Source organism: Taeniopygia guttata, chromosome 8 (assembly GCF_048771995.1).
Source record: "Taeniopygia guttata chromosome 8, bTaeGut7.mat, whole genome shotgun sequence".
NCBI lineage: Eukaryota > Metazoa > Chordata > Aves > Passeriformes > Estrildidae > Taeniopygia > Taeniopygia guttata.
The window spans coordinates 8,467,766-8,491,398 of record NC_133033.1 but is presented as its reverse complement, the minus strand read 5'-3'; the positions used below and the strand labels follow the sequence as shown (position 1 = coordinate 8,491,398).

General features: G+C 41.1%; 1 protein-coding gene across 5 annotated transcripts; it reads right to left on the bottom strand.

Moving 5' to 3' along the window:
• Positions 1-826: 826 nt before the first annotated feature.
• MKNK1 (MAPK interacting serine/threonine kinase 1) lies at positions 827-23,445 on the bottom strand. Of its 5 annotated transcripts, none has more exons than XM_030278820.4 (14): positions 23,317-23,427; positions 22,288-22,399; positions 19,774-19,868; positions 16,620-16,867; positions 15,840-15,937; positions 14,338-14,417; positions 12,837-12,910; positions 9,651-9,755; positions 6,628-6,683; positions 5,968-6,063; positions 5,000-5,194; positions 4,243-4,407; positions 3,591-3,634; positions 827-2,664 (listed from the first exon to the last, which is right to left on the bottom strand). In XM_030278820.4, exons 4-14 carry the CDS (start codon positions 16,732-16,734, stop codon positions 2,436-2,438), a joined length of 1,257 nt encoding a protein of 418 aa, XP_030134680.4. In that variant the 5' UTR covers positions 16,735-16,867; positions 19,774-19,868; positions 22,288-22,399; positions 23,317-23,427; the 3' UTR covers positions 827-2,435. The 5 variants fall into 5 exon arrangements, with proteins under 5 accessions (XP_030134680.4, XP_030134679.4, XP_041573761.2 ...); XM_030278819.4 differs by having other exon boundaries at positions 16,620-16,718; XM_041717827.2 differs by having other exon boundaries at positions 3,591-3,631; positions 16,620-16,718.
• Positions 23,446-23,633: the final 188 nt, after the last annotated feature.

Sequence of the window (23,633 nt, the reverse complement as noted above, 5' to 3'; positions counted from 1 at the left end):
CAGGCTGCCAAACAAGAGATCCACAGGCAACACAAGATCACAGATTTAATGACCTTCCACCTAGAAGCAAGAACCTCTTCCTCACTGACATGAAAAGAGCATTGTGAAAACCTTCCAAATGAGGCCCTCTGGGGATAATTCACCTGAAGAGTTAGTCCCAGTGAAAGGTAAAGATCAGAGGGAAAGAGGCACCTGTTGGATCTTCAGCTGAATCTGACTCCCCATTTCAAGGCAAAGAAAGATCCAAGACCTGCCCTGCTGAAACATCACTCCTGTACCCCTGCCAAAGTCTCCTGTGGTCTCTGCTACCTCTCTTATCCAGGAGGAAAAGGGAAGGAGAAGCAGATAATTTTAAAGCACAGTTCAAATAAAAGCATTTCTTTTAAAAGAAAGGCAAGTACAAATAAAGGGCCTGGCACATGGTTTGGGATTCCTGCTCTGTTCAGATTTCTTTCAAGGCATGAGCTGCACAGAGCACTGGGGAGTGCTGCATCCCACACCTCCGGGAAAGCAAACTTCCCTACCCAAGAGCCACAGACCTCCAAAGAAACTAAAAAATTACTCTGCAAGAGGCATTCAGAACTCGACTACGCGTGAGAGCGGAACAATTGGCTTAAGTTAACACCTCTTCCCTGCTTGGGGTGCTTTTTTCAGTTCCCAAAAAGAAATCTGAGATCATAGACTGAAAAATAAAATAAATCAATAAAATAGGGAGGTATGCCTAGTCCTCAGAGACTTCAACTGTCTTAAATCCAGTGTCACACAAAGAAGTAATTCTCTTTTCAAAAATAAAGAGGGGGAAAAAACCACAAAACTGCCAAATGCGTTAAATACATAATTTAGGGCATTTTAATTAAAAAAAGCAAAATACATTTCATCATTCATCAGCTGGCACAACATATAAAACCTTTTAAATAACAACTTTAATATTAGTCACAAAATACAGCATGTTTTATAAAAATAGCTATATGCACTAATATTACTGATAATGTAAAACCACTCTGAATAGCCCATGCAAAGACATTCAGCTTTGACCTTTCAACTTCCAAGAGCTTGTTGCATCTGCTACTTTATTCCTTCTCAGTCTGCTTGGGAGGGTTTTGTGCTGGCACTTGGGGGCCTCCTCCTCCCCCACCTGCACACAAAGCCCTGGCAAAAGGTTTCAAAAAGGGCTGACAAGTTAAGGTGCATCATGGCCATCTCATGGGCCCAATATTCACAGCTTATTTTTCAGAAAGTGCTCAACATCTGTGTCCTTCTCCATGGACCTCCCTTTGGTCACTTAAAATCTTCAGCTTTTCAGCCAAAACCCTTCCAAATTATTCTTGGCTCTGTTGCACAGCAGTATTGAAACTGAAAGCAAAAATCTAGACACACAGCCTGAGGTTACTACAGGAGGCAGAATTCTGTGGCTGCAGCACCATTTTTGTACAGCTGTACTGTGCTTGTGGCATTTCTAAATTATTCACACACCAAAATTCGCTTTTGTCTGTCTGTTCACATTAGGAAGTCCAGGTAGGACACATAAAAGGTCATGGAGAAATACAATTTTACAGAAAGGAAGGTTTAGCTGAGGATAGCATTAATATAATAAAACCCCACATTAGTATTAAAAAGCCTAACAGTAAATATAAACTGTTACATAAACAGTCTGTTACACTGCAGTTATCAGATTTAAGAATGTAACTGTTCCAAGGGGACATAATAGACATCAAACTCTGGAAAATTAAAAACGAGAGGGTATGGAGTACATTAGAGTTAAGGGCAAAGATATGCCACATAAAAACCCCACCCCTCACAGTTTTCACTCCACATGCTGACACACAAATTATCAACAACATAAAAAACTACAGAGCTCTCTCCATCTCTAGAAATTTGAGCAATCCTTGCACCTTTACAGTACCATCTCATTCCATTTGAGCCCAATGAATATAATGGAGACAGAGATCCACCCTGTCATCACCTTAATGAGTCTACAGGAAGAGAGGAGGGCTCTGTTGGCTGAGAACTGTCCCTACTGCTGGCATTAACAGCAGCACCTTCAAAATGTGCCACCAAGGAGAGCAGCCATCAGCAGGGAGAAGCTTGATCCTCTGCCTGGCAGTGTGGGTTTTTCCTGATGTATTCAAGTTTGCATTTTAAACTGTGCTCTTCTAAGAAGAAAATGAGGAAAACTTAGTGATTTATCACCTCACATAATACAGCAGCAAACTCATCTTCTGCAGTTTAAAAAAAAAAATCAGTTGAATTATCTTAATGCACTAAATCTGACAGGCAAAAAACATTCCCATAAAAAGCTGTCCCCTTTGAGTTACAAGTCACATCACAAGAGCAAGCTCCTAATCAAAGTGTTGGAAGCAGAGCAGCTTTTATCAGCTCTAAAATCCAAATAAGAACACAGACTCGTCCTGCCCCCGCCGCAGCAGGAAAGAACTTCAGAAGGCTTTATGGGGAAGTGGCTGGAAGTCGCTGGTTTTGGTGGCGTGTGCCATGGCCCTGCGGCGGGCCAGGCGGGACTTGGAGGGAGGGGACAGCTTCACGGAGCACACGGCGCGGGCGGCGCTCTGCTGCTCGGCGCTCAGCTCGCTCTCGTGCTGGGACAGCTGCCGGTTCAGGGCTATGGCCTCGGCTGCAAACAGGGTCAGCTCCTTCGTGCTGCTGTTCCTGGCCGGGCAAAGAAAAGGAGGGAGCAGTTTCAACACAGGCACTTCACCCACTTGCCCTCACAGCAGAGTATCTATTTCCAGGCGTGTTTATTCCTTCTACCAAATCATTGAGACAGCAAGCAAAATGACCAGTTAATACTTGCATTTATCCTCACTCAGAGGACCAGCAATGCATGACAAAAACACTCTGGGATTTTGGAAACAGCCACAGTTCTACTCCTCCTTCTGCCAAGGACTTCTGATTAAAAACCCAGGAAGCCACCTCAGATGTCATCCTTAATTTCTACCTGTTCTCAAAGGATGGGCATGTGGGGCCATTCTGCTCTCCTTCTCCAGAGAACTGCAGTCCCACTGTGACTGCACCTGTGGCTTAAGGAAAGGCATTTCTGATGGGAGAACCACCTGAAATCACCAGCAGCAGACACAGAGATAGAAACAGATATATGACTCAGGCTCTCTGGCACAGACAATCTACCATCAAATCACCTCCAATGAGGCTTGACCTGCTCACAGTAAATGGATATTGTGAGTGCCACCAACTACAAGGAAAGTCAGATCCAAGTCTGTGCTTATGGTGATAATTCACCCATCAGAAAGCAGTCTCTTCAGGTAACACACGCCTTTATGCCTTTTTCTCCCCCTCCTGGGCAGCAAGCTGACCAAACCATCATTTTTTCCAAAGATTAACACTGCACTGCAGGAATTCCCTCTAATGCTTTTCCCACAAGCAAGATTAGATCATCAAGAAAATTCAGAGTCTTAATATTTCTGACGTTCTTAACAAAATTAGTGCAGCACATTTATGAAGCTCCATTCTCAGCCAGGGATATTACCTCCTAATTTGTCAACTCCTCCCTCCCTCCTACCCATTTTTCAGGAATTATTCTTGGCCATGCTTACAGATGTTTAAAAAATAAACCTTACCTTTGAAGAACTTGAGGGGTGGGCAATCCTCTTTCAGGAGCCTGCTAGAAGAAGCATAGAAGAAAAGTTAGTTACATATTAGCAGCTGGGAACCAAGCTTTCCCAAGAGAGACAAAAAACAAGTGACTCCCCCAAATCCTTGCAACTAACAGATATTGCAAATAAACTAATTCACGATGGGCTTACAAATCACTGTTTGCAAAGCATATTTCATAATCTGTCTCCCCTCACAAGAAGATTTCACAGCTTGCAGGTATAAGACTACAGCTTTGGAAGCTCTCCAGAGGGTCTATTCCTTCTTTCCTGAACAGGAAACTGAAACATAAGAGGACACTGCTGTTCTTTTATAACCATATTTACCAGCATTCTGCATTACTGTATTAACACAATAATTTGTGTACTGCAGTACTTGCTATTCACAAGAAAGCCATTTAAAATGCACAAAGCAATGATTAAACAAAACAAACACTCAAAGGCTGACATATTCATCCAAATATTTACCACACAGAAAAAATAAAGCCACTGCATATCATTTAATTAATCAAGATACAAGCACTGAAACACACAAGGACTCAAAAAATTCAGAGACAGGGAACAGCTTATTTGTCACTCTGGAAGGAGAATAACTCTTTATATAAAGGGGGATACATACTCCTTGAACCCATGAATGTTGCAAAACTTGAGCAGCACTAAGTCGTTCTTTGGCATCACAAACCAGGAGCTTTGAGATGAGATCTTTGGCCTCAGAGGAAATATGTGACCAGTCCTTGTCAGGAAATTCATATTTGCCTTCCTGAATGCTCTCAAAAAGCTTGTTCTGGTAAAGGAAAAATACACAGCAACCAGAAGGTTTCTCAGGTGAGACTTCCCATGCACTTTTAGCCACCTAATGTGGAGGGCAGCAACTGAAACCATCCAGTCTCCTTATGCAGTCAATGCAGGGTGACAGGCAGCTCCACAGAGTGGCTCAGGGCAGCCTAAGATGGACACAATACACTGTCTGCTGAAAACACTTCCCCCACTCCTAAGAGGGCAGATAAAATACTCCATTTTTAGAAAATAAATTCAATCCTCCCAGGGCTTAGCTTGTATCTGAGGAATTGCAGTGACTATTATAAACCAGATAAGGACTACAGAACAAGGGAGGATTCCAGAGCGTGAAAGAGGGTGAGGAGAAGTTCTGAATTCTCACAACAGGAGGAAGGAGAGGCAGCTGCCCAACCTTACTTTAGAAACTGGTATCACTCAGCTTCTATACTGCCACCCTCACTTTGCAGTGACAGCTCATCCTCCCAGCTACTTGCCAGCATCAGGCACAGCTCCCCACTGCTGACAGTGCAGCAAGTTCTACACCCAAAGCCCAGGGGAGAACTCTGCACTCCCCACACACCCAGGACATGCACACTGACCTGGCAAACCCTGCAGACTTCTCCTCTGTCCCAGCCACAGTCCGTGCCACAGTTGCCCACAAAAGGGGGGTAACCACTGAGCATGATGTACAGAATCACCCCCAGGCTCCACAGATCACACCTCTTGTCATAGAACGTGGCCTCCTCCATGAAGACTTCCACCACTTCAGGTGCCATGTATTCTGCAGAGCCACACTATGAAACCAAATTCCATCAAGTTTTCAAAGAGAGGGTCACATCAAAACAAGACTCAGGTTCATCATTTTTCACTCTTTATACCAAGTGGCTTGGTGGAATAGCAAAAATTAGGCATCAGTGAATACTGAAGTTCCTATAGTTCTTTACCAGCACCACAAGCTTTTCCACATGGCTGTGAACCTTTAATCCAAGATCAAAATATTAATTTACATCTTTCAGGTTTTTTAATCTTACCCATCAGTTACCAGACAAGTGTATCAGAGGAATAGATTTCTGTAAGACTTCTGCAACACTGATAGATTTTTCTTTCACAGTAAATGACAGAAGCACAGGACTGTAGTTTTTCAAACTAATGTGTATTATAAATCTACAAACTGATTAGAGAGCTTGCATTCTCCTTAGCTCATTGGCTTGGCTACAGAACCAAAACATGGGGAAATGAGCACAAAACTAAGGTTCAAAGTCTGGTCTATAAGCACACAAAAATGGGCACAAAAAGTTTCCGCATTTGATTGTAGAAGAGATAAGCAGGACCAATGTGTCACATGCTGGCCAGCAAGAAAATTAACACTGTGAGCTCCTATGCTTTTGTGTATTTGTTCTGTAACTGGGAAAGCAAGACAGTATTTACCACACATACACTTGCTTGAAATGAACTGCCCAGCACTGGCTGTAGTGGCAGTAAGCCCTTTGGAAGGACTCCTCTGGATATAAGAAAAATTGGTTTATAGCAGAACAAAGAAAGCACAAAGCCACCACAGTTCTCTCACCGGCGTTGTTAATTCGGGAGTTGTTATTGGAGTACATGCACTGTTCAGCTTCACCCCACTGCCAAGATCAAAGTCACATATTTTCACTGGTGATATCTAAAAAAAACCAAGAGGTCAGGAAGACTGGGATTAATGCAAAATCTATGAATATGTATATATGTGAAGAAGAAAACCCCAGGACAGAACACAAATCCCTAGTGAGACCCAGTCTCTTACAGCCACCTTCCACTCCTTGCATTCACCCACCCTGCCCCAGCTGCACCCACACCACCGGCACCTGATCCTGCTACATTATTCTTTTATTTGCCTAGGCAAGTGCCAGTACACATCAGGGCACTTTGAAAATTCATATAAAGTGACCGGCTGGCCTCTAAATGCTGCTTGTCCATCTGGGTACTTGCTCAGAATAGATGAGGCACTAGGGTGTCACTGCCATCCCTCTACAAGGCCAGCTGGCTTTTTATCTCTTAGCCAGATGTTCACATTTTCACAGCTCAAAGAAGAATTTAGTCTCTTTTTTAACCTTCAGTTCTGTTAAATTTAGTTGAAGTTCACTAATGGGTTCAAAAATTTTCAAGAAGAGAAAAAAATACAAGGACTGTTTTTGGGAACCAAATTTTAAAAATTCAGTTTGGAAAGTTAAAGATACCAGAGCAGCACCTTTTCTGGAGATTCACACAGGATGTTTTCAGGCTTCAGATCCCTGTGAGCAATGCCTAAACAAAGAGTACAAATGTTCATTAGAAAGGATACTCTGCTGTTTTCTTTCTCATAACTTCTCTTTATTAGAAGGTGTCTTGGGAAATATTCTAGGTCTAAGCCTGCTACACACATCTGCCCTTCTTAAATATAATAATTTAATTGTAAAATGCAACTGTTAAATGTCACTGTTGCATCCTGCTATACCTTTATCATCCATAACTGTACAGGAGAGTCTGTCAAGCAAGAAAGAACCTAACATCAGAATATTTTATTAGCCCAAGTCAATTATGTTCCTTAAAACCAGCTTATTAAGATGTCTGACCTGTAGGAAAGTTTAATTCTTTACACGGTTTAATTAAATTATTTTTGTGCCTTTTACAGTAAAGTTGTTCTTTCCAGATGGATCAACTGGCTTGCTGAACTCCTACCAGCACAGACAATACTTGAGGCACTTTGCTCTGCAAAAAATCCCCTGACTCCCAGATGAAAATATCCCTTTGAGGTATATACTTATTGCTGAAGCAAATGAAAAATTAAAGTTTCAGTTAGAAATGCTGAAGAAAAGCTAGATGAAAACAGCCAAAGGGCTTCTTTACTTGATTCCTATCAGAATAGGCAAACCTAACAGCGAAGCACAATGTTATCTGTGTAATCCACATGCAAGATAGTTCTCTGTTGTCAAGAAGTTCTTCAAATGCCTAAAAACCCAATTTCTGGAAGTTCTTCATTTGATATGATCAAACTCAATTGGAAGGTAGAAAATGAGAGGCAAAAAAAATCAAATCAAATGAGCAACTTGCCTGTAACTTAACTGCAGTCTAGTCTTGATTCAGAAACTTACATTCCAAGAACACCTTATATTACTTCAGAGTACAGAAAGGAAAATTCCATCAAACTCTAGGCAAGGAAGCTTTTAATGTCATTTATTCAGCACACTCCACAAGATGTGGCATAAAATATAACAGCAGAGCCCCCATCTAAAGGAATCAGTGTTCATACTGACACAGTGCACATGGCTGTGGCACAAAAGATGGCACAATGAACCCACTGAGGTGGCCTGTGCTGATATTTACAACAAGGCTGACCAAACTCTGAACGGTTGGCTTAGCTCACAGTGGGAAAGCCAACATTGTCTTTTTGTATTATTGTGTGAATTCAAATGTCTGATTATGTAACATTTGATTTTGCAGTTGCACACAGCACTGAGAAAACAACTGCTTTTAAACACCTCTCCAGTAGATTATTAGCAATAAAGCACACACATCCCAAGTGGGTGTAAGTCAAGATTATCATCCAGCTGAGTTTTAAACTACTACTGTCAAAAGAATTAGTTGTCCTCATTCAATTTTTTTAAAAAGCATTTAGCTATAGGACTTCACCATTAAGCTGTGCAATAAAACTGCTTTAATTTCCTGTTTACTTTAGTGTTCTGTACCCTACTTACTAATTATTTTAATGTCACACAGAAGAACCATAAAGAGAACAATAAAATGAAAAGGGGATGTAGCTGATTCTGCAAGCTATATCCCTGCTGTCCCAGCTCACAGCAAACAACAAGAAAGCAGATTGCTGCTCTACAGCTATTTTAATCAATCACCATCCTCTTGTTTGGGAAAAGGGGAATTAAAACTAAAAGCTGAGAGCTAGCTGAGAAAGGTATTAGCTCAGCTGATGTGAAACCTCTTGAGTGGAGTACCTGGACTTGCAGCTTTTAAGAAAACTACTATAGCCCTGCACATCAAAAAATATTTTTTTCCACATATTCAGCCTAAGTTTCCTGCTTTTTATATGTCCCATATCTCAAAGTCAAAATCTTCTAAACACAGGTATTGAAGAAGCGCCTTCTCTGAAGGTTTAATTATCACAGACAGGCTGTGAAGATTACAAAATCTCTTGATCCAAACTAAGTTTGGTTTCACATCCAAATACGCTTTTTGTAACAGTCACAACATGTGACAAGATCCACATTCCTCAGGTTTACCCTATTGAAACAATTTTCTTTTTAATGGGTTCAACTTGTTGAGGTACCAGGGCTGTGATTCCAACTCAGCACATAAATAGTCCTGTGACTTGAAAGTATGGACTTGGTACTTGAAAGTACTGGCCCTGGACTTATTGATCCAGGGCCAGTACTAAGTAATTTAGGCAGCAAATGCAAATCTGCTGAGATCCATCAGGCTAATAAGAATGGCAAAAAGGAAAGAAAAAATGTATCAAAATAAATAACCCATAAACAGTCTTCAATTACATGCCATTCTATTCAGAGCTAGTCACTGTAACAGTAACTGAAGCTTCAAGGCCAGATAATCATAACATAGGAAAAACTTCAAAAGTATCCATCATATTCCCAAAAATATACTCTGGGATGACCATAATGCACAGAAATTTTTGAATTTAAACCAAAGTATTTCCAAGTCAAAAAAGCAGCAGAAAAACACTAACATGAAAAAAAAAAAAAAATCTCTACAAACATAACTGCTTTAAATCCAAGCAAATTTCAAAGGAATTGAGGACACCTTCAAATAAAGACTAAGGTTCACCTAGGTCTCTCAATTTAACAGTAAGAGTCTAAATGTGGGGAGCCAAAAGCTACTGCAAACCAACAGGTCTTGTGACCAGCAGAAATGCTGAGTAATTACAAAAATGTAACTCTGTCGACCTGAAAAACAAGGAAATTAATATTTTATTAGATCATTTTTGAGTAACCTTTGTGTAACAGGAACAAATAGACTTAACCATAATGGTAACTCTCTCTGGATGCTGATTCAAGTTTTCTTCTTTGTAAGTCTGTAACATTTTAACACTCCCTATTACTGAAAGTACTACAATGTGAAAATAGCTTCATAGAGGAAAACAGCTTAAGTCATCTGGCATTGCCGTAAATGTGAACACTAGCAAAAGCTGGCTACTTAGAGATAAATGTGCTTTATAACCTGAGTGTACAGTATTAACTAGTAAAGATGGAGACAATCTTGTCTCACCTTTTGTATGAAGGAAATCCAGAGCAGAGGCAATATCTCTCACCACTTTGCTTGCTTCTCGTTCATTGAAGTGCTTCCTCTTCTGTATATGGGCCAAGATTGAACCTGTCAGGGTAACAGGCGAAAGGAAAAACCTCAGTATGAATGCTGAACTAGTTCCAAATATCATGAATCCATAATCTCATTTAACACTTTATAGCAGCCTTTCACAGCAGGCAACTTCTGTGGAGCAAAGAGGGGAATGGCTAAGAAGAAAAGGCACAACTGAGCAGCTTCACCACTTAAGTGTGCTAGAACATAATTTTCAAACAGTGCAGCTGTCTAGTTTAAGCACAGCATGAGAGGCAAGCACTTTTTACTGCCCCAGGACATGACTGGCCCATTTTCCACACACTGGGACAGTAAAAATTTGTCAATAGTACCAGTAAAACTCAAACATCAGCTAAAGAGATACATAAACACTCCAGTAAAACCCAACCTATCCCAGTTCATGGGTAGTCATACTCAAACTCCCCTCATTTTCTATAATATCACTACTGAAATCCTGCACTGAAAGTCAATGAAACATGTTTTGTGCCTCAACACCATCAAGGTAAAAAGAGATTTGACCTTTAAATAGACATCAAATTCCCCACAGGCATCAAGGCAAGGATTCTGCACTGACTTAAGGAAAAATTTGCTCAGAGATATGAAATCTGACAAAAGACCTCTAAATTAAAACATACTGAAGGGCTGGTAGCTTGCAGGCAGAGCCTCACTGGTATCCCTTTAACAAAGAATAAAGGGAGGTTTGATTCCTCCTTTTCTTAAAGTAAGTTCAATCATTCCTCTTGAAAGATTAAAATTGTCTTTTAAAAAAACATGCAGTTCACAGATATCTCACTCCCTAAGTAGCCTTACTATTGCCTTCCATCTTCTTGTTCAGAGAAGTGTATCTATAAAAGCAATCAGGCAAAGAAATTCAAAAATTAAGTGCTATTTGTTATTAGCCCCAGTACACTCAACATTTTGTATCTCAGGTGATTTCACTGTTATTCTTTAGTTCTAAATGTGGAAGGAAATCTCCTACTGGGTAATTCCTATTCTAATACCATCAATGCTACTGCCACTCCTCCTCCACAGTGAGCATTCAGAGAGGGAAGAGAAAGGACATTCAAAAAGAAGGGAGATATGCTCAGATATGCACAGCCATGCTGTGTCAGGTGGGTGGAGGAAGGCCACTTTGGACCAGGTTATCAGATTTCAAACACAGACATTCTTCCTTTGTCAAAACCAACACCATCTAGTTTGCTACAGATTTTTTGAGTGCACAAAGTTCAAAGGGGTTTCCTGGTGTAGTTGTGTTTCGCACCTTTAGAAAGCAGTAACAGTTCTTCAATGTTTCCAGCCCTGTGGAAAAGACCCCACACTTTGAAGGAAACAATACTGAACTACCTGTAAGTGCTCATTTCACTCAGCATGTTTATCTGAAATTACCAGTCTGAATAGAGCTGATGTTCAAATTCTCTCAGATAAGAATTATATCAATATCAATAAAACCACACTTTACTGACTTGATATTCAGCCCACGTAGAGAATTCTCATGAAGAAAGAATAGCAGGGCACTAGTTGTTCCTACCTCTCCAGTACTCAGAGAGAAAGCATCATACAGCACCTCTCAAAATGCATTTCAGAGGGGGAAAAAAAGAGGAAAAAACTCTTAAATCATGCCAGTTCAATCTAATCAGCTCAATTTTAACTCATTCAATTATAAAATGCTGTCAGACAAGGATACTAAAGGGCCTCTGGACATCACAGTGAACTGAAAGCAGATACAACAGGAGCAGAGGTCCTTCAGTTACAACTACAACAGCTACTGGGAGGCAAAGTTGAAAATGGAAAACCCAATTTATGCTCCAACACTGTAAGTAAGAGCAGCCTCTGAGACTGGAGTTACTGAAGTAAGACTTGCATTGAAGAATAATGTTCTCATTCTTGCCAGCCTTGACATTCACATCAGAATCTGCAGTGCATCAGAGCTGACCATAAATCACATTCTTGGTCTTCAAACCACACAGCTAACCCTTTAAATACTGATTTTTTTAAGAGGAAACTAGTCTTAGCCCTAGCTGAGCTTGTAAAAACAGTAGCTAAGAGGGGAATAGCATTATTATCCTCTCAACAGCCATGCAGATACACTGACAACCACAGACTCACAAAGAAGAGGATTAACTAATGGAAGAATGTGGAGATGAAAAAAAAGACATATGCAGATTCATCTCAATCAGGCCCTATTACAGCTAATTTGTCAGAGACAGCTGTGCATTAAGAAAAATTGTTATGGGAAAATACAAGAAAAAGATACAGAATTTTGAGAAAAGTTAAACAAAAGCTTTTACTGAAGAAATATACACATCCCTCTCTTTCAAAAATAGTTCTGCATCTATGCAGAACAGATTTTTATTTCTTGCATATACAGTTTGCTCCTAGAAACCTTCTTGACCAGAGACAATAGATGGTCTCTGGGCAGCAGGATACTCCAGAAGCTCAGCTTTTCTTTGAAGGGCCAGCCACACTAACTCCTGGTTTTGCACAGCCATGCAATTAGCATGTACTGTAATTATACTCCATGCAGACAAATGTGAGAAAGTCCATGAAGTGCTTGCTGCAGCTTTCTCATTTCTCACTCCCAGGTGAGTGGGAAGTGCTGGGGCCCAGTGACCAGTCAGGCTCACTTGATGGGCTCTCAAACACCCACAAGCACAACTGGCTCTCAATAACAGCAACCCCAGGCACAGGCAAGATGATTTTCATAACAGAGTTCCAGGCAATGAAGTCAATCCTACATCCAAGGGAAAACTCTGCCAGAGTTCACAGATGCTGCACTAGGCCCATGCATGACACCTGACATCCTGTGTGTCTCCCCTCCCCTGTGACCTACTGACTGTATTTCAAACCTGTCACTTTAATAGAGCTGACAGTGCCATCACTCAGCCACAGAAAGGGATTGCAAATGCATGACCAAACCCATCAGTACTCAAGAATAACCATACTTCAAGCTGTGTATAATACTTCCTCTACTTCTTGTCTTGAAATTCTCAAGCAAATTACTCTCAAATTCTCAAGTTCTTCAATTATTACTTTAAAACAGAGGCAAATTGGAGCCAAAATGATTCAATGAGCAAAGGCACAGTTTCTGCACAGTACCTCCTCGCAGCTTCTCAAAGACCAGGTAGTATCTTGTGTCATCTTCAAAAAATTCTATTAACTCCAAAATGTTCCTTTAAAAAAAGAAACAAAAAAGAAGGAAATAAAAGAAACAAGCATGGAGTCTACACACAGCAATGAAGAGTTTCAGTATGGATAACTAGGAACTGCCAGAAGTAACCAAAAATACAAGTTCTAGTAAAACAAGTTGCTTTGGTTGCCTGTGGCATTAAAACCACATTTCCAACTCCCACTGAAAATTTAAGCATGGGAAACAGGCCAAACACCACATTCAGACAAGATTGTGAGAGCTCTGCTACTGCTCAATTGACAGGAAGATAACTGTTAGTAGTTTGTATTTAATAATTTAAAACACGGCATTTTTGCTGGAGATAGAAATAAAGAAAAAATAATTAAACTGGCATTCTTTCTCTCTGGAAATCACAAAGCAAAACACAGGGCTCAAAGGAGACAGGCATCTGTCAACAAGACAGTAAATCCAGCTCCTTAGCTGCCATTTTTAGACTAACTCATTTTTAGCTCATGTACATTTTTTGCATCACAAATACCTCAGGTTGCTTTGAGCATGTCAAATGTGTAAGTCAAAATTTTTTACATTTAATGATACACCCAACCCCCAAAATTCTGCATGTGGCAATGTGAGCTTGAGTTTTTCATCAGTTGTGCACTGGATGACCATTTAATCTTAAACTCACACAAGAAAAAGACATGGTCTGGTTCTCTACAGCACAACATAAGCCCATGAGTTTGGTAAACAAGTTGGTTTAAAAATTATTTCTGTATGTTATATTAAATATTTGTTTGAAAATTTCAGTAGAAGCTGCATAATTGTAATATATATACACCATCTGTTGTATATACATCCTAGATTAACAGAGACATCTAAAAGTAGCTTCAGGACTGGCTCAAACTCATCACAAAGCTCCCAGAGCACGCTGCCAGTGCCTGCACAACTTTTCTTCCTCTTCAGTCACGAGTAGCAGCTTTAGAGTTGCTTCATCTTGTGGCTGCATGAAGTCAGCACACATCCAAATGAGAACTACATTAGATTTTTGCTGATCTAAGAGTTCCAGTGCAAAAGCAGGAAGGCTGACACAAGGAGAACAAACCACACATCAGGGAAAGGAATGGTAAGATCTCCTTTCCATAGCAGCTGGTATCATGTCAGCTTTTGCTGATGGTGAAATCACAGGGGAGAGTGTCAAAATGTTAATTTCTCATCTGGACAAAAGCCATGCATCATTGAAGCAGAGTCAAGCTACATTGACCTGGCTGCTGAGTTATGTAACTATTAAATCTGTAAATAGTTCCCCAGAATTTCACAGGTAAAGAAGGGGAAATTCTTACTCTGAATAAGCCAAGTCTAAATTTCAAGTGGTTTTAAGGGGACTATTGCAAAGCTTCGAACCTTGTCACACATAAAAATTTGAAAACAAATAATCAATACACTTTAAATAAACAAAGACAAAACCATACTTACTTGTTACCCTGACACTGGTACAGAGTTTCTATCTCACGGAAAACCCGACTCCGACTATGCCCAGCATTTTTTTCAATTATCTGTGAAAAAGAGTTTTAAGAACTCATATTTGAAAAATTACTGCAGGAACTATGCATATATCTCCGGAATTAGGTAACTGTTCTAAGGTTTGAATCTAGGGCATGCCCACTGGAGAAAAACACTCCACCTTTGTTTGTTTGTTCAATTCCTCATCTGGCATTTTTTTAAAGAGCACAGCAGTGTCAGCAGAGCTCTGGAAGTCATTCAGAGGACAAGAGAAACTAGGGCAGGAAGAGAAGAAAGGAACTAAGTCCACACGTTACAAAGACAGTGACCAGTTACCACAAGCTTTTTCTTGCATCATTTTAACTTTGCAATGTGTGGAACAGGATATCCTCTTGAGTTCTACCAAGAATAGAGTCACATCAGACACTGAACAGTCAAAAATAACAGATTTGTCATTAGAGTCATTTAAGCAACAAGTACCAAATTCAACACAAAATTAAAGTTCATAATGTAAAGTTTATGGAGACCCAATAACGGAACCTAAAGAAAACATACATTCAACCTCAGAGCCATGAGAAGTCACCTTCCTTCACACCATCCTCAGGTTGAAAGAGGACAAGAGGCTGAGCCTGAATGATTGCTGCATAAACTGAAAGCTCATGACACTATCAAGACATCACAATTATCTGTATTCAGGACTGGTTTCTTATTTCTGCAGCCCAAGTTCTCTGGTGCTGAACAGGCAACCATCCACCAGTACTACACAGGTCTCTGCATCTGACCACATCACATTCCTAATGCATAGCTTTGTTTATTTCAATCTTTAAACTTCAACAATTTTACAAAGTACACAAAAAAATTCCAGCATCTAACGAACTACATTTTTAAAGGAGCTTAAAATTTTGTGCCTATTTTTAAATAGAATCAAACATAAAATTTCCCTATTGCTGTTATTTGTGTTTGCAATTAATTGGGGGACTCAGGATAACAACAAATTTCTAAATGAGCCCTAACACTTTTCAGTGACATTAAAGAAAGAAGACTGGCCTCTATCAAAAAATAAAGACAGCTTTACATGAACCATTGGCAGCACCTGATGCTCTCTGAACAGCACCCAAAAGTTTGCACTGTTTTGGAAGCCATGCTGTATAATGACTCAGCCTCTTTTTTCATAAGAAGAGACAAAGGTGGACTACAACTAAATCAGGGCATGAGAGGAAAGCTTGCCCTGAGAGCCAGTCACAGTGATTTACTGTTTGTGATTTCTACCTGCAGCTGATACACCAGTTCACTCTGGAGGCATAACACTTAAGATGACAGTTTTCTCAACAGTTAGAAAACAAGCTCATTTCCAGCATCAAAAATTTCCTAGAAGGATCTGCTATTACCCACTCTACTGCAGGTTTTCCCTGAGATACTCAGAGGGAGAAGACACATCACAGACAGAAGTGATGCTGCTTTTAGTGTCTACTTACTTTGACTGCATATTCTTTCCCAGTTTGGAGACTGACAGCACCCTGAACTTTAGCATATGCTCCCTCACCAAGCAGCTCAGCAGTCAGCTTGTACAAGTCTGCCAAAGAAATCCAGAAGAAAGGACACATCCATCAAAGTGAATTTTATAAGTCAAAGCTATTTTAATGAATAACATCATGACAAGCTCTTTATCTGATAAGCATCCCTCAAATTTATGTAGTATTAAAGCAGACATGCCAGTCTCGACTACATTTCCTTTTTCACCTCCCTCTTTCAAGTTCCTGAAAAATTAAGATGTAAAATTTATTACAGCATCAAAATTGCTGAGATAGAAAACATTTCTAGTGTGAACAAATGTGTAATCTCTAGGATCTCAGCCACTACATCTGTCTTCATGTAAAACTCCGAAACATTTTTTCAGGTGGAAGACAATTAATTCTTTGATCAGAAAATGCCTGCCATACATAAACTACTTGCAGAGATGGTGTTTTAAGTATAACAAGCTTGAACATTTAAACCTAGAATGCTACTACCATTTTTATTTTAAATGTACCTTCCATTGCTGCTTGCCCACTAAGAAGTTTTATACTGCTCAGTTTTCTCACTGACTTATTTTACTTACAAAACTTCACAGTATTTGTGCACACATCTATTCAATCAAAAGCTTTTAGCATCAGCTCTGTTCCTACCAAAAAAATGCAATGTTTAGCTAAGAAAACAGAAAAACAGCAAAAGCAAAGCAGACTGTAACAATTAAAGGCTTTTAAATTGTCACCAACCTTCAAACTTCCCAGGGACCTGATCTGTAGCTCTGGTTCTTTTTTTCTTTTTCCTTTTCCCACTGTCTGCTATGGGGACAGGCTGGCTGCTGACCATCTCTGTGTGGCACAACATAGAGGTGACTTCAGCAATCAATTACTTCAGGAGAAAATACACATACTCTTGTGTGTTTATTTTCTTATCTATCCAAAAGTTTCTCTGCTTTTCTTCACAGGCTGCCATCTCCTTTCCAAATATCAGAGGAAACCTTAAAAGGCAATTTGGGTGCCAATTAATAGTTTGGGTGGGGGGTTGATAAATACATGTAAAAACAGGATGGAACAATAATGTATCTATACTGAAACCTTATCTCACAGCACAGCAGGGCGAAGCACAGAAATAATCCACAACAGAACACGTGCCCTGATAGCAGACAGCACTTGCAGCCCTCACAAGGGCATTCCTCTGAGCTATTCTACTGTCTTACAGAGATTTTTTTCAAATCAGCTCTAGGAAATGAGCCTCCAAAACAGCAGGAAGGTGTGGGGAAGTTTCAAATCACTCAGTGAAAGCAATCACAGGAGTTAAGGTATCACAGGAGCAATCTAGGTCAGTTGATGCTGCCAAAAGGCCATAAAGAAAATCATTTCTCACAGAACCATAATGTACCTTTCTAAACCACAGATCAGTGGGTAATTTATGCTCCAAAGCAAGAAGTGTTTATGGCATTTAGATTTTTTTTCCCTACATTACTATCTGCAAATACTACAAGAGCTTAGTCAGAGGTGACAATTCACTGATGCAAGGTAAAACAGCAGAAAAAAACCACCTGCACATTGTTATTGAAGGCTTAAATAAAACATGGCCATATTAGTACAGCTGAGCTATCTCCAAAAGGTTAAATAATTCCACACTGAGCTTCTAGGCAGGAGCACTTCATACCAGTCACATCCAGCTAAGTTTGCCTCAACAGTTTAAAATCTCAGCTGAAAGTCTTAAAGGCAGTAGCAAAGTGCACCTAAGACATTTCACAGCCATAAGGAATTCTGACTAAATTAACTTTTAGTCATCTTGTACTACAGAAAAAGCTAAATCAACAGAAATAGTGTAATTATGAGAACACTGATAATGAAAGAGCAAGTCCCAAAAACTTCTGTCACTTCTCTTTTAACAGAGATTGTGATGAGCAGTTTTTCTGCCTTCCACTGTTTCTAAAGTACTCAAAACATGGGAGAAGCTCCAAGGTAGAAAACATTCCACAACAATCTACTAATACATGAAATACTTCTTCTTTGCTCCATTACATTTTTCTTATCTGTCAGTAACAGCTACGGTAAGTGGCACTTAGAACCCACATATCTGAAAATTTAGGATGTTATTTTGAAAGTCCTTTCTACTTAACAACTTAGTGAAACACTTGAAACATATATTAGACAAAGCCTCAAAACAATAGTAAATCCTCACTTTCAAGTCTTAGGCAGAATGGGTTCAGAAATCATCATGATGGATGTTATATGTGACTTCTTAAATACAGTAATATAAAGCACATTTTACCAGTTTCTAAAGGAACGGTTTCCTTTTAACTCAAACTGCACACATACAGCTTCAAAATTTAACATAAAGAGAAGGTGAGCCTTTAGCAGTTAATTCCAGCTCTTCTTTTTTTCAATCCAACCTGCATCAGGAGTTGTTCAGAACTGGGACTAAAATGACACACATGAAGCTGCTCAGAGATGGGGCTGCTCTGCTTGAAGGTGGTGCTTGATTTCCACAAGGCGTCAAACAAGTAACTTGAATGACCTGACCTTCTATAAGTCATAGCTAGACAGATTCTATTCCATTTCAAATATCACAGCCTCAGAGCTTGAAACTAAAAATCTAGCTTTGACTAAAAATCTAAAAACACTAGCTTTGACTAAAAATCAGCAAAAACTCCAGCATGTGAATCCTCAGTTGAGAACTTCACAACCAGCTCCTGCACTGTACCAGCTGGCTCTGATATTTAAAGTCAGCTGTTTATTAACTCACTACATTATTTCAATTCCCTTTAGTCTGACTCCATTCCTAAATTACAGATAATTGCTTCCCTGAAAACAGGAAGTCCACTAGTCATGTATACAGAAACCAAATTGTTGAAAAGTTGACATTTTTAACCTATAGTCTTTTTGCCATCACACTAAAACATGAAACATTAACTGTATTAGATTCTTATTATTGCTCTGGTCTGCTATTTCACATCATTGTGAAGCTCACTTTTGTCAACACAGCTCTTCCTTTAAAGGTATCACAGCTTCACTCCCATCACTCATTTGTTATAATGAACCAGTACTTAAGTAACAGCTGGTACTACAGGAAAATGCCTTTAGTCCAGCCAAACACTTTAGAAATTTTTCAATCTTTCAAAGAAATGGGTTTTTTTTTGCCCTGCAACTGTACAACCAAAAGAATTTCTGGAGACACTGAAGGACAGTGTGCCTCAACCATTCAAGCAACGCTGAGGTGTTCTGCATACTGCAGGAATGCTTCTGTGCAGGGACACTGTGGGCTTGGGGCAGCTCACCCTACCAGAGCTCAGGGACTGGATGGACTGCTCTGGAGGGAATGGCCCATGGACACATCAGGTCCAAGGTGAGTGTCTTCAAATTCTCATCTGTCCTTCTCCAGTCAGGTTAGGATTATCACACATAGGATAACGTTACCAGTAAAATCCGCACTGTAAGTAAAACGAGAGCAAGTTTCTGTCTTAGCTACAGTTTTGTTGAAGTTTTGTTGAATTTTTTTGAAAATTCAGGGGGAATTTTATTACCATCATCATAACTCAGTGTTGAGGCAACATTTAACACACACACACTATTCAGAGCCTGGCGGGGGGGAAGGTAGTTACAGCCTTTCTCTTTTGCTGTAAAGAAAACTTGCAAACAAAGCCAAGAGAAGAAGAAAGGGAACAATCACCACAAGTTTCACTTCATTCAGACCTGAAATCGTCTTTCGTCTTGCTTCCTAACACTCCATATACAAACATGCCAAAATCCACTACCCAGACCTAACTCCCCTCTCATTCTAATCTTCTTCCCAGAGGAAGGAAGACTATATTTGGAAAACAAGCACATGTGTGTAACAGGAAGCACTTGGAGAACACAGAAGAGATGCCATTTTCTAGTATGAACAAAATACCTTGTTTGTGTGTTTGAACTCAGTGGAACACAGCAGAGTTCAGGACCACCACCTGCTCCAAAACTGGGTCTTGCTTAAGCCAAGTTGTTCTGGAGCTGAAAAGAAACACCATTACATTAGCACTCAGAAATCATGAAAAGATTTATCCACACATTTAGGTAGTACCCAGAGCCTAAAGACATTGCAAGGACCTGTTGTGCTGAGCTTCATGTGAACACACAGCAAAATCACACCCCTACAATTTCACGGAACAAAATGAAAACAGACTTCAGTCCAGTTTTCCTCCCAGCTCAGTGTCTCACATTGTTCCTGGACCCTTCCTCCTTCATCAACACTGATTCATGTAGATGTGGCTCATAATGAAACTGGACACACTCAGCAGGTGCTGATTCTCCAAAAACCATCCAGCTGCAGGAAGCTCAGAACCCAAGCTGCCGCTATAGAGTAGCTACATAGTGATTAATTGTGTTTGTAATGTTACACAAATTGTATCAAGAGATACAATTTGAAGAGGAAGAATGTGTAATGAGTATGACAGTCCTGTGTCAAAGCAGAGAGATTATTTTGTACTCATTCTGTATTAAGTATATTAATTTCCAATTGTAAAAAGTGAGTTTTGCACTAGTTTTCCACAATTCACTCTTAGCTGTCAGTTACCTTCTCATTCCACCTACAGTACAACTTTTAGTTTCATTTAATCTGAGTTATCCACAAAGGGAGAGGAACTTGAAAACATTCCATCATCTTCTCAATATTACACAAGAGCATTAACATTTCCAAATGAACACCCGAAAGTTCACAGGAAGCCCAAGCAATCCAATTTCATGAAAGAGCAATTCTGACAAAAATTATTGATCCAGCCTTATCACAGCATTACTGCAACAACCCACAGTGTCACAGCTGACACCACCTGCCTGAAACCCTTCATACTGGGGAAAAGGTTACAGCAACCTTTCTCCTTACATCCATGGTTCCCCCTGCCATGCCCTCTGTCACACTTCCAGAAGATCAGTGTCACACCACCTCCTGCTTGAGCAATTTGCAGAGTAACTTTTTGGTACTTTCAGTTAACACTTCCTTCGCAAACTAAGAGGTGTATTCTGAGGTTCCCAGTGAAACCCTCCAGCAATGGGTGGATCTCACTTTTCAGGACAGCACATCAAGTTATTTCAGATAGATTCCTCCCATCCCAATTTCCTATTCACTAGCATTACTGCTGGGGAAACAGGGAGAACTTTGGTGGAGAGGGGAGCACACAGCTCTCCTTTCCCTCTCATGTTGGAGAAACAGCCTATTTTGACACACATGCTGCAGACATGAGACTTGCTGAAATCAGCCTGTGTTTCCCCAGGCACACATGCATTTCTTTAAAAGCATTAGTTATCATTCAGAATGACAGCAAAAGAACAGTTATCATCCCCACTGGAAAGACAAAGGCAAACAAGAGAAGTGTCCTGATCCAGCTAAAGGAGAACAAACTAGACTGAATGTGGCTTAAAAACACTGTAATCTTTTTAATTTCTTGTTCAAGGACAACGCATCTCCAAGGTAGCCACAAGGATGGGAGGATCTAATAGGGTGTACTCACAGGGCTAACACATAACTGTGAATTGTGAGCTCTCTCAGGAACAAGTAAAGAACATCCTCTATCCTTCCACACCCAGCAGAACAGTCAAACAGAATATTTACTGCTACTGACCACTGGCAGATAGCTCATATTTAAGACTTGCCATCACAGGGCAGTAAGAACTTAGCAGCAAAGTTATTTTAAACTCTATCACACACATTCTAAATGAGAAAACTATCAATAGTAAATTGACTCAACTGCTTAAAGGTTCTTCAACCTCTAGAGCACTTTTAAATTAAGGAGATAACCAATATAAGTAGGTTCTGAGGACCCCTTACTAAACAGCAAGCTGTTTACTCTCTTCTACATGTGATGGTGTGAACAACTCTCAGAAACTGTCTTTGCATCACCAGGTAGTTCCTCTAATCTCCCTTGCTAGTATAAGCCAAAGAGAAAAACTTCTTAGAAGACAACTTTTCTCTTCATACAGATACAAGATAAACATTTCCTGCTCTTGCTCCACACCCTACAAATGATCAATCAGATAATCTCATTTGTCACTGGAACAAAAAAGCTACACAATATACACCTACACCAGCAAGCAGCCTTGTTTGGAGAAGCTAATCTAACTTAATGTTTCTCTAAACCTTGAAGCAAGACTGATTTTTCTTTATCTTCCCTTCTCTGTCCTGTCAGCTCTAAAATTAAGTCATTAAACTCCACTGCATTGTCACATTTGATGTCACATAAGATCTGTACCAGTGTTCTAACATTTGTTACCAGGAAGGTCCTAGAAGGAGAGAGGAAATTCATCACAGCAGTAAATACTTTTTTTGAAAGCATTACAGAGTACTGGTACCATGAAATAATGTCACAGAAGTATTTCGGGTGAAAACAACCTTTAAAGAACCAAGAAAGATTCAGATGCACAAGGCACCCCACTTTACCTGGAAGGCTGACAATACAAAACACCTTTAGAACTGAAGTGAAAGAGGTTCAGCTCTGCAGGAGTGTTTTGCCTTGCTTCCATCCAGCATCCGGGAGGCATGAGGAGGAGCTCTGTTTAGGTAAAAAAAAAAAAAAAAAGGCAAACAATAGTTCTTTGAAGTCATCAGAACATACACCAATCTTCCCAAGCCCAATAACATTGCATGATAGAGGCTTTTAGAAGATGACAGCTTGTAAATGGCAAAAAAAAAAAAAAAAAAAAAGGGCAGTAGCTTATTTCTCAACACATCTGACACTCCACAGAGAAGTGCCAGCGGTGTCAGGGAATGGGCTGACTTTTGGCTATCACAGGTCCTGCTGATGCCAGCAGCCGAGCTGTCACCCAGGGCTGTCCCGCTGCTTCTCTCTCCTCAGAAGGTCACCCTGCTCGAACTAATGCCATAAAGCACACATCAGGCAGATTTGCAGTGTTCCTCGGGGTTCACAGCTCGATCACAGTTTGATGCCAGAGGAAAAACACAGAACGGAAAGATTTCTCGTGATCACACCTAGAAGTTGGTTCGTTCGCCTTTGCCGCTCCAGCAATGTCCCCAACAGAGCAGCTGCCGTAGGAGAGCACATATACCCTTACCACTGTTTATTGAAAAACGCACTAGGTGTGAAACAAAGCACTTTAAACCTTCGGGGAATAAATTTCCAGCTCCAGACACGAGGCAACTCCCGCATTCCTTGGGGAGGGCCCCCAGACCCAAAGCTGCCGGCCGGAGAGGCTGAGGCACCTTCCAGCCGTCCCCGAGCAGCCCGAGCGCTCTGCCCGCCACACTCCCGGACGAGCTGCGGGAGCTCCTGCGGGCACGGAGCGAGCCCCTGCGGGCACGGAGCGAGCCCCTGCGGGCACGGACCGAGCCCCTGCGGGCACGGAGCGAGCCCCTGCGGGCACGGAGCGAGCCCCTGCGGGCACGGAGCGAGCCCCTGGGGACTCCCCTCCCTGGCCGAGCCGAGCAGAGCCCGCAGCCCCCCGCCCTCACCTCCATGGCGGCCGCGGGTCCCTCCTCGGCGGGGCGGCACCGCCCGCCCCTTCCCTCAGCCTCGGGCAGCGGCGGGAGCGCGCCTGCGCGGGGCGGGGCCGCGGCTCCCCTGAGGGGACGGAGCGGGGCAGAGCAATGGGGCACGGCAGTGGGGCACAGCCATGGGGCACAGCCATGGGGCACAGCCCTGACCCTCCGGCTGGGCTGGCTGCTTGCCGTCTTTCTCCTTCCCCCATGAGCCGTATCGCAGAATCCGAAAGATCGTCGCGACCGGTCTGTGAGCGAGCGCCGCTCTGTCCCGGGAGCGCCGCGTCCCG